The sequence below is a fragment of the Elaeis guineensis genome, chromosome 3 (genome assembly GCF_000442705.2).
Source record: "Elaeis guineensis isolate ETL-2024a chromosome 3, EG11, whole genome shotgun sequence".
Classification (NCBI taxonomy): Eukaryota; Viridiplantae; Streptophyta; class Magnoliopsida; order Arecales; family Arecaceae; genus Elaeis; species Elaeis guineensis.
The window spans coordinates 42,434,840-42,448,586 of record NC_025995.2 but is presented as its reverse complement, the minus strand read 5'-3'; the positions used below and the strand labels follow the sequence as shown (position 1 = coordinate 42,448,586).

At 37.4% G+C, this 13,747-nt stretch overlaps 1 protein-coding gene across 8 annotated transcripts in view; it reads left to right on the top strand.

The window, feature by feature from the left end:
- LOC105034019 (serine/threonine-protein phosphatase PP2A catalytic subunit) overlaps window positions 1-13,747 on the top strand; it is a gene marked incomplete at its 5' end in the record, with an annotated part of 84,984 nt that overhangs the window by 11,990 nt on the left and 59,247 nt on the right. For all 8 annotated transcript variants that reach the window (XM_073253768.1, XM_073253772.1, XM_073253769.1 and 5 more), the window contains 3 exon segments: window positions 7,910-7,981; window positions 8,148-8,188; window positions 10,352-10,418. In XM_073253768.1, coding sequence (XP_073109869.1) covers window positions 7,910-7,981; window positions 8,148-8,188; window positions 10,352-10,418 — 180 coding nt within the window.

The window sequence follows — 13,747 nt, the reverse complement described above, 5'->3', positions numbered from 1 at the left end:
AGGCAAAAGTTGCAAGAAGGATGGTGAGAGAATTGGCAAGTGTTGCTAGTGTGCCCTAGGGTTTGATTTTTCCATGTGTTGGAGCCCAAACTCAAATCCTAGGTTGTGAGACATCTGAAGAGTGTTTTCTTGGCGTGATTCTGGTGGCAAGATCGAAGGCGACTGGGCTTTGGTGTGATCGTACTTCATGTTCGAAGCCGGTAGTGTTCTTGATAAGACAAGGCTGCGACAGTGCACTGGTTAGGAAGGACCTTGGTCAACTTTCGTGTGGATCACCGTTGGATGGCTTCTACTTTGGAGTCTCGTGGAGATCGCCATCGTGCCATATTGCTTTTTGGTGAAAGTATAAAATTCTATTCCTTTGCATGCTTGTTTTGTTTTGATCGACATTGGCAAAGTGATTTTAGGGTTTGGGTTTCGGCTTGATAGTTTTAACTGTTAAAGCTATTGATTTGTTTGTTTAAAAAATTTTAAAATTCGATTTCCGCTGCATGATCGGAACCCAACAAAGATTGCACAAAGTTGGATGCTGCAACAGCGTCAACGCTTTTACTTCTTTCCTTGTGAATCTTGGTCTTTGGACTTTTTAATTGTGACGCATATTTCATGGTCCCATATATGGTTTAAAAAGAGTATATATGTGCATTCAAGGTTTCAAATACTGCTGCTAGACCTTGTACTAATTTTTTTGCTGGAACAGTGCAATATCAGGTGCTGACACATGGTACAAGGCACATAGTATGGGACTGTCCCATATGGACACTGTGTACCTGTGCTGGAAACCTGCAGGAATGCTACAGTACTGTTCACACCATCCCATTCTAGCAGTATTTGAAATCTTATGCACATGCATATTTATGCATCTGATTAAAATTTAACAGTTGGCATGATAAAAGCTTGATGAACTTTTCTTCCTAAGCGGCCATCCATATGCCTAGGAGCCTGCCTAGACTATACAAGGGGTTCATCGTCTGGCCTTGCCTAGGAAAGTTGACGACCTTGTTACTAGATTAGGAGGGGCTAACCTGCACCTTCTACCCTCTGCTGATCCTAGCCCTCAAGGGCTGACTCCCACTGGAATAGAACCCTACCACCTTGCCCAAGTGACAAGGGATGGATTCCATCTTAGCAAGAGCTTGTGTAGAGAGTAAAATTGAATAAACAAAGAATGCTCTAGAAGATAGGCAGCTCAACATGACAGTAACATTAGATGACAAGTAAGGAGTTGTGACTTGATCGATGGGGCATTTGATACAATAAAACATAAATTGGCTTGCCCTATAGTTGCTTTGCAGTTGAAGTTGAGAGTCGGCAAGGTTTCCCTATGCTTTTGAGTGAACCAATTCCCAAAGATTTGGGACCAATTTTAGCTAGCAATGCCCATTGATCAAGTCTCTACAGCTTGGGGTAGATCAGAATTGTCAAATTTATCTGCATAGGTTAGATTATGTAGTTATACTAAGATCGTATCACGATTTTCTCATTCATAAAGAAGAGATGTAATATAGGGTCTATTAGCATAGTGCTGGAAGTAAAAGACAGCATAGAGAGCAAAACAAGGGCTAAAGTTCAGCAAGATTGAAACAAGAATAAGAATAATGGATTTTAGGGTTTTTAAACACTAGCTTCTAAACAAGAATAAGTTGGTTGCTTAATTAGAGTCTAGAAGACTATTTATACTAGGCTTACAACTTACAACAGCTCTGTAATCCCAACTATTGATGACAAATAACTCCATCTAATCTTAGCCATCCAAACGCACATGCTAGTTGCATGACTTCTGAATATAACTAGAGACATAATTACTGACCATAAACTAAAACAATGTAACAAAAGGACATATTACAAGTAGATAATTAAGCAAACCACTTTGATGCTCCCATGTCAGTCTCCTTGGGTTGGGGAAAAAAACTTGACTTCAATGAAAAAACTTTGACAGCTTCAGTATTTATGTTTGGATCAACCTTCTTCAACTCATGTTCTACAATCCAGGTAGTTTTAGTAGCTGGCTCGCCCAACCATTTTACCAAAAATCGTCTATATTGGTTGCCTCTCCTTGACCTCACTTCCTTGACATCCAACACATCTTCAATAACATCTGTCTGCTTGGTTGATGGCTGATGAACCTGATCTGCTATTGTAGCCACTTCCCCATCAATACCTTAAAAGAATATAAATCAAAATCATTAAAGATTGGGCTGATTTTTAAATTAGGTGGCAGCTTTATCAAATAAGGATTGTACTGATTTTCTTTACCACTTTACATGGGCCATTCCTTGATTCAAATTTGTAATAAGTACCTTTTGGAAATCTCCCTCTTCAATGCCCTTGACCCATCGATGTTGATTGGCAGCGACAACATAAGCTTCATTGTTGGCTTTTAAGGCTGCTCTTACGTCCTCATGGATCTGCTGAATATGTTCTGCAAAAGCCTCTCCATTAACGCTTGGTTGGGCTTCTTGCAGCAACAGTGCTAAATGAAGCACATGTTGTGGTTTAAGCCCATATGCTGCATCAAATAGTGTCTTCTTTATGGTTCTATTAATCGAATTGTTGTAAGCAAATTCAGCTTGAGGTATAACAAAGTCCCAGCCTCCTAGGTCCTCACATTATTTCCAACAGGACATCTCAACATGTTGAGTTAATTGCTTCCGGTTGACCATTTGTTTATGGATTGCACGTGCTCGAATACTAAGTTGAGTCTTTAGCTTCATTCATAAGGTTGTATACTTAGTTGAGTCCCTAGCTTCCTTCGTAAGGTTCTCCAAAAGTGCCCCATAAGCTTGACATGCCTATTAGAAACAATGGAAGCTGGAACACCATATAGCCTTGTTACTCTGAAAAACAACTCAACAATATGTGTAGCATCAGAAGTCCTAGAACGTGGAATAAAGCGTGCCATTTTTGAATATTGGTCCACCACAACAAAAGTGGGGTTGTTTCCTTTTTCAGTCATTGGAAATCCCAAGACAAAATCCATGCTCAAATGAATCCATGGGGCTTTTGGTTCAGGTAAAGGGGTGTATGACATTGTGCTTTGTGACCTCCCCTTGCCAAATCTGGAAGATGATAACTTTTGCACCAGTCTGTCCGCATCTTTATACATCTTCACCAATCATAGTGATCAGCCACCGTTGCCAATATCTTATCTTTGCCAAAATATCCTCCCAAGCTATTACCATGAAGTTTTTTGATAATTTGTTCAGGTAAAGATCCCTTTGGAATGCATAACTGATTATCCTTGAACAAATAACCATCATGCAACCTGTATAGCAATTTTTCTGATTTTGCTGGCCCTCGTTATTCATCTACAATGTGGCAGAAATATGGTCAGTTTTATATTGATTTTTCATCTCTTCAAAGCCTGTAATTTGAGTACTCATTACTGTTAGGACTACAGATCGCCTGTTCAATGTATCTGCCACTATATCCAACTCTCCAGTTCTGTATTTCATTGAAAAATTGAGCTCATCAAGAAAAGAACTCCACCTAGCATGATGTTCACTAAGCTTCTTCTTAGAATTCAAATACCACAATGCTTGATGGTCTGAATAAACCACAAAATTCCTGATAATAAGCCAAATAATCTTGCCAATGATGATTAGCCTGCACCAAAGCATAGAACTTCAAGTCAAAGGTGGATTACTCTCATTTAGAATCAGATAACTTCTCACTAAAAAATTCCACCAGCCTTCCATCTTGGTTGAGAACAGAACCAATTCCCTCATGCAAGGCATCAAACTCCATAACAAACAAGTATTCAAAATCTGGTGGTGCAAGAACTGTTATCAAGGTTTTGATCTGTTCGAAGGCTTTTTGTGCAGAATTCGACAATTTAAAACTGTTCTTCTTCAAGCATTTAGTAATAGGACTAATAATAGAGCTGAAATTTTGAACCTCAAGTAAAATGAGGCTAACCCATGAAAACTTCGAATTTCTTTGATTGGTTGAGGAGTTGGCCTCTCTATAATGGCACGCACTTTACCAGGGTCTGGTTTCCATTTGCTGAAGCAACAAATCCTAGAAACACCATTTCATTGCTCAAGAAATAACATTTCTTTAACTTAATAAAGAGCTTCTCCCTACGAAGTACCTCTAAAATTTGGCATAGCTGAATCAAATGCTCCTCTTTTGTTTGACTATAATTAAAATGTCATCAAAATAAATGACTAATGATTTCAGGAAATAGTTTGTTACCTCAGTCATGACCCTTATAAATGTGCTTGGTGCATTAGAAAGGCCGAATGACAATCACCAACCACTAGTAGAGTCTGTCTGGTGTTTTGAATGCAGTCTTCCATACATCACTGCTCAATTTGATTTGGAGATAACCACTTTTCAAATCAATCGGAAAATACTCCCGAACCAGCCAACTGATCAAGCAAATCTTCTAGATGAGTAATGGAAAATCGGTATTGGATGGTGATTTCGTTTTCTACATACATCCTTCAAGAACCATCCTTTTTAAGAATAAGTAAGAACAGACAAGCACATGGGCTTTTACTTTCATGCACCAAACCTTGAGCAAGCAATTTGCCAACCTGTCTTTGCATCTCAGCTCGTTGCATAGGCAACATGATTAGCTGGTCGATTTGGTAAAGATGTTTTTGGAACCAAATCAATGACATGTTGAATGGTTCTCATTGATGGTAAATCCATGGCAAATCAATACTAACCATCTCCTCAGACTCCTTAAACAATTGCTTCCAATTTGGTCACCCTTCATCAATTTGCTAACCAAAGCATACATAATTCCTATTTCTCTACTCTCAGCTTCAAATTGTTTCAGCGGATAAAAATCCATTAACCTTGCTGCCTGTGGAAGAACTAGCAGCTTCTTTTAACTTCCTGATGCAAGGTATACTTCTTATTGCTTCTATAAAATGAATAAGTATTGGGCTTAATATGATGATCGATGTAATGATAATATAACCACAGTTTGTCCAGAAGAATATGACTAGCATCCATTGACACTATATCACACAAAGCTTCATTATCCATATCACCACCCATGGTAAATTTCACCAAGCGTCGGGCTGTAACTGGTATCTCATTTTTCTTTTTAAGCCATTTGAATTTGTGACTGGCTCCCAACTTTAAAAGCACAACAAAGAATATGTGTTTGGAAAATGCTACATTGCCACCAATCTTCTCCCCTGCTTGTTATTGTCGTCACTCTTCAAATCACTAAAGACTCCCCTTGAATTGGATAAACATCTTCATTCTCATCAACATATGCATTATAAATAGGTTCCAGAGCCTCCTCTACTTCAAAGTCAGCTAGGTTCACCCTCCGCTGCGGACAAGCATAAGAGTTGTGTCCACCTTCACCACAAGTAAAACATTGAATTTGTGACTGGCTCCCAACTTTAAAAGCACAAGTACTTGTTTTGTGCTTCATACCGCACTACATTTTTCCCTTTATCACTCCTATCAATATTTGCTATGCTTCCTCCACTTGCTTTGTTGACTTTAACATACCCTCGACCACTCTGCTGGGATGTTTGATCATTCTGAGAGTCCTGAATAGCACTAATGTTACTTTGTAAGTTTCCATCAGTCCTACCATGCGTTGGTCTTCTTGCACTGTAACACCACATGCATTTTTTAGCCATTAAAGCATATTCTTGAGCATCTTCAAGATTAAATAAATTGACCACTCCCATCTCATCTCTTACAGATTGATTCAAACTAGCAAGGTAGTGGGAAGTCATTTGTTCATTAGTCTCATTTAAACCAAATTTAATTGAAAGGTTTTTGAAGTCTGAAGTATATTCCTCAACTGACAAATTATTTTGCTTCAATAAATGAAATTTGTCATGCAATTCTATTGCATAATCAGCTGGCAAAAATTGATTCCGCATCTTCGCTTTCATGTGTTTCCATGTGTAGGCTTTTGGCTTTCTGCTCTTCAACTCTCTTCCGCCATTAAAGTGCAGTGCCCTTCAATTTAAGCTTTACAAACATTACCTTCCTATGTTTTTGCCATTGGTTTCCATGCAAAAAAAATTTCTCTGGGATAGCTTCCTGATCTAAATAATCATCTGTATGCAACTTTTCCAGAAAAACATCAACGTCTATCTTGATTCCACCTCTATTTAAATCAAGCACACGCCTTAACTACTCTTCTAGTTCACCATGTACCACATGACTTATGGGTCCAGCACCATAAAAGGTGTTTTTATCTTCTTCATCATCAGTTTCATCCTCAAGACCACCTTCCAGCATGTCTAAGGGATTGTGGTCACCTTCTAGGTTTTCCATATGTGCTCCCACATGTTCCTGCCATTGTAATGCTCATACAGCTCATGATAATGGTTCAGTCATGCACCGCATCTCAGCTATTCTGTTTGCCAGACTTGATTTTCTCTTCCACGGCCACTACTACATTCAACCATGGCTTATAAACAAAACCCTAATGCAACCTTAGGATCCTTTGGCTCTGATACCACTTTGGTGTACAGCAAGTAGACAGCAAAACCGGGGCAAAAGTCAGCAAGATTGAACCAGAAACAAGAATCATGGATTTTAGGGTTTGTAAACCACTAACTTCTGAACAAGAATAAGACAGCTGCTTAATTAGATTCTAGAGGACTATTTATACTAGGGTTATAGTAGCTCTCTAATCCCAACACTCGATGACAAATAACTCCATCTAATCTTAGCCATCCAAACTCATTAAAAGTCACATGCTAGTCATGTAACTACTTAATATAACTAGAGACATGATTTCTGACCATAAACTAAAATAAAGTAACAGAAGAACATATTAAAGTAGCTAACTAAGCAAACTCCTTGGATGCTCTGGCATCATCTATCCATCCATAGCTCCTTAACCATCGAGTAGCAAACACTATAACTTCATGAATCAATGTTCTGCTTTTTTAATCTGGTACATTGCTTTTGTACTTTCATATGGTTCTAGCAATTTGCACCTAGGATGAGCAATTTACTGATGTGTGATAACCTTGAATATGGGCTATTGGACATGCTTATTGCTGAAATGATCACTTGTGCAATAGGACCTAAGTGGCCATATGAAGTTCGATAAATAAACAGAGCCCAGAATATCATCTTCTCTCTTGTTGCAGATCTTAATGCTCAAAGTTGTTGCATCAAAGTTAAAAATACCGCTGAAGCAAGATAGTACAAACCTACTAATTGTATTGTACTGTTTTGGCAAGTTTATGATGCCAGTGCATAGTGCCTCAGTATGGGACTTAATCCCATACCATACATAAGTTCCTGGTATTGTACTGTTCTAGCAAAAAACTGGTGCAAGATGTAGTACCAATATTTGTAACCTTGTGTTGCATCATGTATTCTGTCTTTTGATTGATTGTTAAGTTCTTGATTACAATGATTTGAATAATCATTTTAGTTCTTGATTGCAATGATTTAAATCATCATTTGCAGATAGATTATATGTTTTTTTTTAAACTGCTGGTTGAGGAGCCCATTTTCTTGTCAATAGCTGGACCATATTTTGGATGAATGCTCTTGGTATCAGTTGTAATAATATGCTTACTTTCAGACATGCAATACTTAAGGTTCTGATCTTTTTTCTTTTTTTCTTTTTTTTTTTTTTTTTTTTCAGAATATAGACTAGCATGTGTATCAGTTGGTCATTATTTTGATTGGTGCACCAATTTAAGTCAGATAAGGCAATCATCTTGAAACAACTTGTGGACTAGCTAAATAGTAGTGAAAATTTGGGAAGAAGAAGCCCTAGATAGAAGGCATAAGGCAAGATAATTTTATAATATCTTTGTTGGATTAATATGATGATATTTCCTGGTTTCCTTGCAATCATCTTATATGTCATTAAATTGCATTTTTATTAGTTCAGGCTCATATAATTTGGTATAATTTGCATGCATGCTGATAAAGTTGGCTCATGTATTGCTAGCTTTTGGTGGCCCTGAAGGTGCGTTACCCTCAACGCATTACCATCCTTAGGGGAAACCATGAGAGTCGTCAGGTACCTTATTGACATTGTTTTTTTAAAAGTAATTTAGATTCAGTTATATTTTGATTTTTTGAATATTAAATAAAGTTAATGTAACTGACTAATTGTAATTTCAAAATTGGTATCTTTTTGGAAAAAAGTTGAACTAATTATCATTTTGTTTCTAATAAAATTGCAGATTACACAAGTTTATGGATTCTATGATGAGTGTTTACGAAAGTGAGTTCCTTGTTTGCATAGTTTATTATTTACTAATCTTGATTTCATATGTACTACTCTTTACCTGTTGGTATGTGAAATTGATATGGCAGAATGTCCTCGAACATCATTATATGGTGCAATTATTAGTTTCTATCTTAATTTATTCACTAGATTAGTTGTACATTTGAGGCATTAGGCGAATGTCTGATGTGAACCTTAAGATAGATATTGTTGCATGTACGGGAAGTTCTGCAGAAGTGTTCTTGAAAATGGAGTACCAGAAAGGTGAAAAATCTAGTTTGATATTTTGCATGGTGGAATTTTTTAAAACTGTTGAAAGTGACGTGGTGAATTGTGGTGAATTATGGTCAAGCAGGGCCATGGTCTACTATGGTGACTATACATGGGTGTAGTCAACAATGGCCAACTTTTGCCAAACATGATTGTAATAGTCCAAACATGATCACTGTCTTGTGGCCATAGATGAGTTACAAACTTTGTAAACACATGACTTGTTCAAAGCAAGGATTGAATTTGTAATTTGAGTGACATTAGTTGTGTAATTCTGAACATCATGAAGTGGATCAACAAAATAACAGATGTGAGATCTGGTTTGACCTCTGTGCAGCCTAAACAGACTGTTGGCAGTTTCTCTCAATTCTAGTGATAAAATACTTTTCTACAATCTGAGCTTTTACTGACTGATGATGTATTCACCTACTATACCATTTTTCCAATTACTCTGCATGACATGTGGCAGATGCCATATTAATTTTGATTGCAAGTCGATCTTTTTTTCCTAATTTAGTTCTCTGTTTCTTTTCTTTTTTCTTTTGCATGAAGTTATTTATTCTAAATGGGTATTATTTTTTATATTGTTGGAGTTTGTGTTCGGATTGGTTGTTTTTCAGTAAGTGCTTGTCCAATTAGTTAACGAACTGAGTCAGTTTGAGACCTGAGCTCAAAATAGTTCCCTGCCAAGTTTGAGAATTGTGTAGCTTGTGTTTTGCTTAATTTAGCTTGATCTATAAAATATACAGATATATCATTATCATGCGCTGTCTTTTGTAAATGATTAGTTTTAATCTTGTTGTAGATTGTGTTCAGTTTGATTTCTCATTTTATAAGAACTGGTGCAAAGCCAGAGGCAGAGCTTAAATAGTTTCCTTTAGAGCTTGAGTATCGCATAACTTGCTTAGTTTAGCTTGATATATACAAATATAAAAAATACATAATTATGCATTTATATATAGATTTCCTGATCACAATTAGTTTGAGTTAAACATGTCTTTGTGATTCTCACTAATTGCTTGAACAAGCTGTGCCTGAATTGCTTTAGCTTGGCTCAGTTAAACCAACAGGATCCTCATTCTTGTGGCCACCCTATGATTGGGCCTTTCATGAGCAGTTCAAGTTAGCTTTTAAATTAATAAAGCTAACCTTTAGCATGCCCTTATTCACTCAGGATTATTCGTTCTCTTTCCTACTTGTTTGGACCGAAGATGCACCTATCTCATCCCTTAATCAGCATGTGGTGAACCATTACAAGCTCTCCTACCCAATAAAATAGTGTATGCTTTGATGCATAAGAGTTATTATATATTTTTGGTCAATAAAATTCCAAAAATTAAACGTTATAACTTATTGTTATGGGAGTGGGTGAGCAAGTAATTCTTTGGCTGTCAAATGTACTTGTTATAAAACATTAGGACTAAACTGAAATCAACCCATTTAGTGATTAATCAACAAAATATCTAATCATAATAATAAAGGGAAGATGCTAAGTTTACAGTTATGGGAGAGTCAGACAACCTGTATAGTTAGAAAACTTTGTCTGCTAGCAAGCCCATGTCTGGGATCATACGAGTATAGTAGGAAAGGATTTTAAATGATTCATATGGGTTAGGTCAAAATGGTGACTATTGTATTTTCCACATTGAGTTACTTTTATTAATTTTGTTGAAGGAAGTGGTGTACTGTCCTGGTTTAAGTATGTTTTATGCTTTTCTGTCTGGTTATATTTGAAACCTGCAATGGAAGTTCCATTTTTCCTAGCAAAACTAATTATTTGATATGTACTGGTTCTAAGTGAGTGGATCTGTTATGCTTCTTTATTAGATTTTATTTGTGGTCGATAGATCCTTTAAAGTTGCACTGATGCTCAGTTTTCCTATTTGACAGATATGGTAATGCAAATGTGTGGAAGACATTCACTGATCTTTTTGACTATTTTCCATTGACAGCATTGGTTCGTGCTCTAAACTTGTGGTGACATTCCTCAGCATGATAACTTCATTTTTCTAGCTGTTCCACAATGGTTTATTTTAGACTATGTCCTTATGTGATTCTTCTTTTCTGTGCTATGGAAATGATGATCTGTAATTTGAAGAATCCTGTCCATCCATTGTTTAAATATTATACTGGTCCATACCATAATGATTCTTCTGCACTACTGGCAAGCTTATAAATTATCATAGCTTTTTCATGATTTACATTTCATTGGGAATGATTTTTGGGCATAGACCAAAGCAATTGCACTATAATAATTGTTTCGAAATTCAAGGCTTATTATGTCATGAGAATTAGTTTATTTTTGTTGAAAAGGAATAATGCTTATCTTGTTATTTTATCAGCAATATTTTATAGCAATGGTAATTGACATGGCATTACTTTTGCAGCTGTGGGCTGCACGATATATTCTCAGCTTTTATTCTTCTGGTGGTAATTTGTAGAAACTATTGTTTGAGAGCAAATGGTATAAGCAGCACAGGAAATCATGGTTTCATTTTTAGCTGGGCCAGCTTTTGCATAGTATTAAGTGGAAGTACTAGCCACTTGTCATCTGAAAATTGTAGTGGTGACAGGGACCACAATTTTTGCTGAATTATTCAAGTCCAGATGTAGCAATATGGCTATGCATGAAGCTTGGGACTTCCAGCTGAAAACTTCTACTTTGGATGGTGTATCCATTTTGGAAATTGCACCTGCTTCCTAAGCGTTCCTTTATTCTAGTTTTTACTTGAGAGGCCCATTTTGTGGTAGTGGCATGGGAATCCACTCCAATGCATTCTCCTTTTTGGCAACTGAGAGTTATATATGAACCAGGCTAGGGCTGTCAATGAGTTGGGCCAGCCTGGACGATGGAAGACCTGATTCAAAAATCTAGCAGGTCAAGTTTTAGGGGCATTGGCCAGGCTTAGGCCTGAAAACAGAGGCCCAAATAAATTTGGGTTGAGCCTAGGCTGAAAATTTGATTAAAAAAATAAATAGGGCCAGTTTTGCACCTATCCAGGCTTGAAAACAATAATACTCTGAGTAGGGTCGGGCTTAGGGCTGATACTGTGGGACCTGGTCTGGGTGGTGCCAGGCTCAGGATTGATGTTTAAACTTCCACCTTGCATCGGCTCAACATCCACCATTTAGAACCCTTGACCCGCCTAGGAGTTTATGCAGGTGTAGAAGATAGGATCTAGAGAGAGAACCCTTGTTAGAAATACTAGGAAGAGGGGAGAGAGAGAGAGAGAGAGATGGGTAAAGGTAGAAATGATTGTATATATTTCATATTACAAGAGGCTCTATATATAGAGCAATAAAGGTTTAGGTACAATGAATCTATTGATCTCCTAATAATGTATTTCCTAAACAGGATTTGATATATTCATTGTTTAGGATTATACAGATTTGATATATTTCCTGTTTAGGATTATATAGGGAATATTCACAATGATTTATATGTTAACATAATATGCTATCTAATTTAACACTCCCCTTCAGCTGGAGCGTAAATATTATAGCCTCAGCTTATTACAAATATAATTCATCCTCGGTCCCCTTAATAACTTAGTAAACATATCAGCTAGCTGATCATTAGAGCTCACAAAAGTCGTAGAAACAATATCAGACTGTAGCTTTTTTCGAACAAAATGATAATCTATCTCAATGTGCTTTGTACGCTCATGAAACACAGGGTTCGAGATAATATGAAGAGCAGCCTGGTTATTGTAGAACAACTTCATAGGCTCAGATTGAATAACCCCAAGCTCCTTTAAGAGGGACTTTAACCATATCAGCTCACATGTGGTTAAAGCCATAGGATGATATTCCATCTCAGCACTGGAACGAGCAACTCCTTGCTTCTTGCTCTTCCATGAGATTAGATTACCACCCAAAAAGACAATACCTAGAGGTAGATCGTCTATTTGAGAGATCCTGTCCAATCTGCATCTGTATAGCCAATTATCTGGCTATGACCACGATCTTGGTAAAATAACCCTTTGCCTGGTGCACTCTTTAGATATCTAAGAATGCGAACAATAGCCTCCCAATGACAAACAGAAGCAGAGTCGAGAAACTGGCTGACGATACTAACAGCAAAAGATATATCTGGCCTGGTGACTGTAAGATAATTCAGTTTTCCGACTAATCTCCGATATCTTTCAGGATTTGACAAAGGCTCTCCCTAAACAGGAACAAGTCGTATAATAGGGTCCATAGGAGTATCAACAGGACAAGATCCTAACATACCTATCTCCTCCAAATGTCAAGGACATACTTTCTTTGATTCATAATTATATCTTGACGAGACCGAGCAATCTCAATACCAAAAAAGTATCGTAACTCTTCCAGATCTTTGGTCTGAAATTGCTGATATAAGTAATCCTTCAGAGCAGTAATGCCATCACTATCATCACCAGTAATAATAATGTCATCTACATAGACAATCAAAGGAATGCGCTTGCCTGACTCCAAATACCTATAGAAAATCGAATGATCAGAAGTACTTTTGAGCAGGCTGAACTAAAGAATAACAGAGCTGAACTTCCCAAACCAGGCTCGGGGAGACTGCTTCAGGCCATATAATGACTTCTTCAATCGACATACATACTCTCTGTGAGCAACATATCCAGAAGGTTGCTTCATATAAATCCCCTTGTGAAGATCACCATGTAGAAATGCATTTTTAATATCTAGTTGATGAAGAGGCTAGTGAAAGATAGTAGCTAAACTCAGGAGAAGAACAGATGTGAGTTTAGTCGCAAGTGAGAATGTAGTTAGATAATTTTGGCCAAAAATCTGAGTAAAATCTTTTGCAACCAATCGAGCCTTCAATCTATCAGCCTGCCTATCAGGAGAACACTTAACAGTATAAACCCAGTGACAACCAACAATGGACTTACCTGGAGGAAGTGGAACAAGGTCCCAAGTATCCAAAGCATGCAGCGTAGACATCTCATCATCCATCGTCTACTTTCAGTCGGAATGAGCAAGTGCCTCTGTAACAATGCGAGGAATAGAGACCGAAGCGAGGAAATAAAGGCAGAATATCTGGGAGACAAGGATAGATAACTAATAAAATGATCAATGGAACGTTTTGTTCGAGTACTTTTGCATAGAGCAATAGAAACATCCATATTAGGAGCTGGTGTAGTAGGACTGTTTGGCAGAGAAGCGATTGGTGCCGGTGTTGAATCCGTGGGCTTAGCAGAAAGGATCTCAGGTGGTGCACGACATTGATATGTTTGAAAATTCGGCCGATCAAATTTAGATGGAGATAGAGGAGGAATGGGTACAGGTGAC